Source organism: Cyprinodon variegatus, unplaced genomic scaffold (assembly GCF_000732505.1).
Source record: "Cyprinodon variegatus isolate N-32 unplaced genomic scaffold, C_variegatus-1.0 Scaffold79, whole genome shotgun sequence".
Taxonomy (NCBI): domain Eukaryota; kingdom Metazoa; phylum Chordata; class Actinopteri; order Cyprinodontiformes; family Cyprinodontidae; genus Cyprinodon; species Cyprinodon variegatus.
In genome coordinates, this window is record NW_015150532.1 from 447,276 (window position 1) to 449,453 (window position 2,178).

General features: G+C 41.3%; 1 protein-coding gene across 1 annotated transcript in view; it reads right to left on the reverse strand.

The window, feature by feature from the left end:
- LOC107083626 (leucine rich adaptor protein 1-like) overlaps window positions 1-1,625 on the reverse strand; it is a 6,582-nt gene extending 4,957 nt beyond the window's left edge. The window contains exon 1 of the mRNA XM_015372992.1: window positions 970-1,625. Within this exon, the coding sequence (XP_015228478.1) occupies window positions 970-1,176 (207 nt within the window). The 5' untranslated portion in view covers window positions 1,177-1,625. The remainder of the gene's footprint in view (window positions 1-969) is intronic.
- Window positions 1,626-2,178: the final 553 nt, after the last annotated feature.

A 2,178-nucleotide genomic window follows, 5' to 3' on the forward strand; every position in this document is an offset into this window, starting at 1 on the left:
AAGGACTCCAAGTGGGGTCATGACCCCAACTTTTGGAAACAACTAGAGGAAGGACAACAAATGACATGATCTAAGCTTCTTGAAGTCCAGAGCAAAGCTTCAACAGACAGTAATGATTCTGACAGATCTGATGTTGGTCTCTGGGTTTTCTGCAATCCAATATCAACGTAGTATTTACTGTACCAGGAAACTTTGCTGCTGAGCTTTATGGATATGCTGGTTTCACTTAGAAAGAAGACTATCTGTCCCCAGTTCCACAGGTACCAAAACTGGCTTTAAGATTGATTATATCTCTGTGTTTGATTGGCCATTACTGGTCTGACTTGAAAACCTGCATCGGATACATTGGGATTTTAGAAACAAAGATGAGAAACAAATCTTATCAAACAGTGCTGCCATGCCAAGCACTGTGCAGCACTTGGATAGTGGGTCATTTCTGCTTTATTGGTCAAATAAGAGAAAATAACACAATTGCAATAAAATTCCCTTTGTGTATTATGAATATAAGCTCAGCTTTAGATTTAATTGATAAAATAAACTGCTTTTCATATTTAGAGATATTCAGATTTTAATTATTATTAATTCACCCATGAACATATTCTGAAAAATATTCTTGATGGTAGAGTAAAATAAATCCTGACAGGTTATCAGGCTTCATGTATGGAGGGTTAAGCATGTCACCCAGCAAGCAAGGCCTGAGTGTTCAGTTAAAGTGGCATGAAAGATTAACAGTGAGAGGAGGAATGAGGAAGGATCAGAGACAGAATCTGGAAAGAATGTGCAAACTAAGGAGGAGAGATACAGGTGATGGGTGTGACAGCCTGAGCAGTCAGAGAAAAACAAGTGAGCAGGTAAAGTTCAGAGGAACAGATCAGCGATGGATCCAACAAGTTTGGCAACTTTTAGCTGTGTCAGACAGAAAGGACTCAGGGGGGAGAAATGGAGAGCTGCGCATCAAAAACACTTTACCATCTCTTGTCTTAAACTGTTGATTTTATCAGATAATCCATCCGAGCTGCTCTCTTCTTCTCTGTGCAGCGCATCCGATGCTAATCTGTCCTCCCAATCCGCCGCATCCTTAATCCAAACCAGGAGGGTTTCCGGCGTTTTCCTTCCGATCTTATTTTCCAGCTCATTTAAATCTGGGCAGAAATCGTTGGGGATTTCCTCCGACATCCCGCTGCGCTCTAATCCTCAGTAGAATATCCCGATCAGTAGCTCTGGAGGAGGAAGATCTTGTGCGTAAAGTCACTCAGACTTCCCCGTTTCTGTAAAAGATCAGTCCCAGAAAAACAAACAAAAGAAGTCACAGATCCGCTAATCGTCGCTCCCGCTGTCCTGTCGGTGTTTGTCCCCTGATATCCCACTGTAAGGCATGATAAAGAGTGCAACAACTTGGCAGGGAAGCCCAGAATAGAGTAGTGCGCCGTGAAAGCGCTGGAAGTGTGAAATGCGCATCCAGGCCGCGCGTTTCTGCTGCGTCCATTCATTCAGCGCTTGCAGCCATCTGTGGTTCAGATCCAGCGCATGATGCTGATGGAAGGTGGAGGAAACGCTCTCTGTGAAGTCCTGAAACAATGAGGGATGGGGAGGGGAGGGGGATCCACACCGGAGGTCACACAGGCAACTTCTCGGAAGCACCTGTGATGGTGCAAAGGAAGTGACTCACGCTAAATATATGGTATCACGTGATTTCCATTGTCTTAAAAACAAAACAATGTTGTTAATCATAATTCAGAACAGGGTCAGCGCTTCATTTTAGTTTCCTCTGATTGCAAAGCTGATTGGCTCCATCCCTGATAGCAGTGGCGGTTCTAGACCAACTTTACCACGGGGCCAGAAGGGGGCCAGTGTGTTTTCATGGGGGCACAGGAAAGCATGAAACAAAAAAATAGGGCAAGGAATTCAAATATATTAAGAGAGCTGCATGAAGTGACATTTCCATTCTATTTGTTTTAATTAATTATTTCTTGTGATTGAAAATATTTATTTTTGACTTTAACTCATATGATAAAATAATAAAGCTATTATTTGGAATATTAGTTCGATACACATTCATAATTTGACCTAATTTAAGTTAAAATAACCGTTTTCTATAAAATCAGAATTACAACTCAAGAAAAACTGATAAATTCAGCTGTAAAAAAATGTGGGTACTTTTTAAAATTTGTAAAAAAA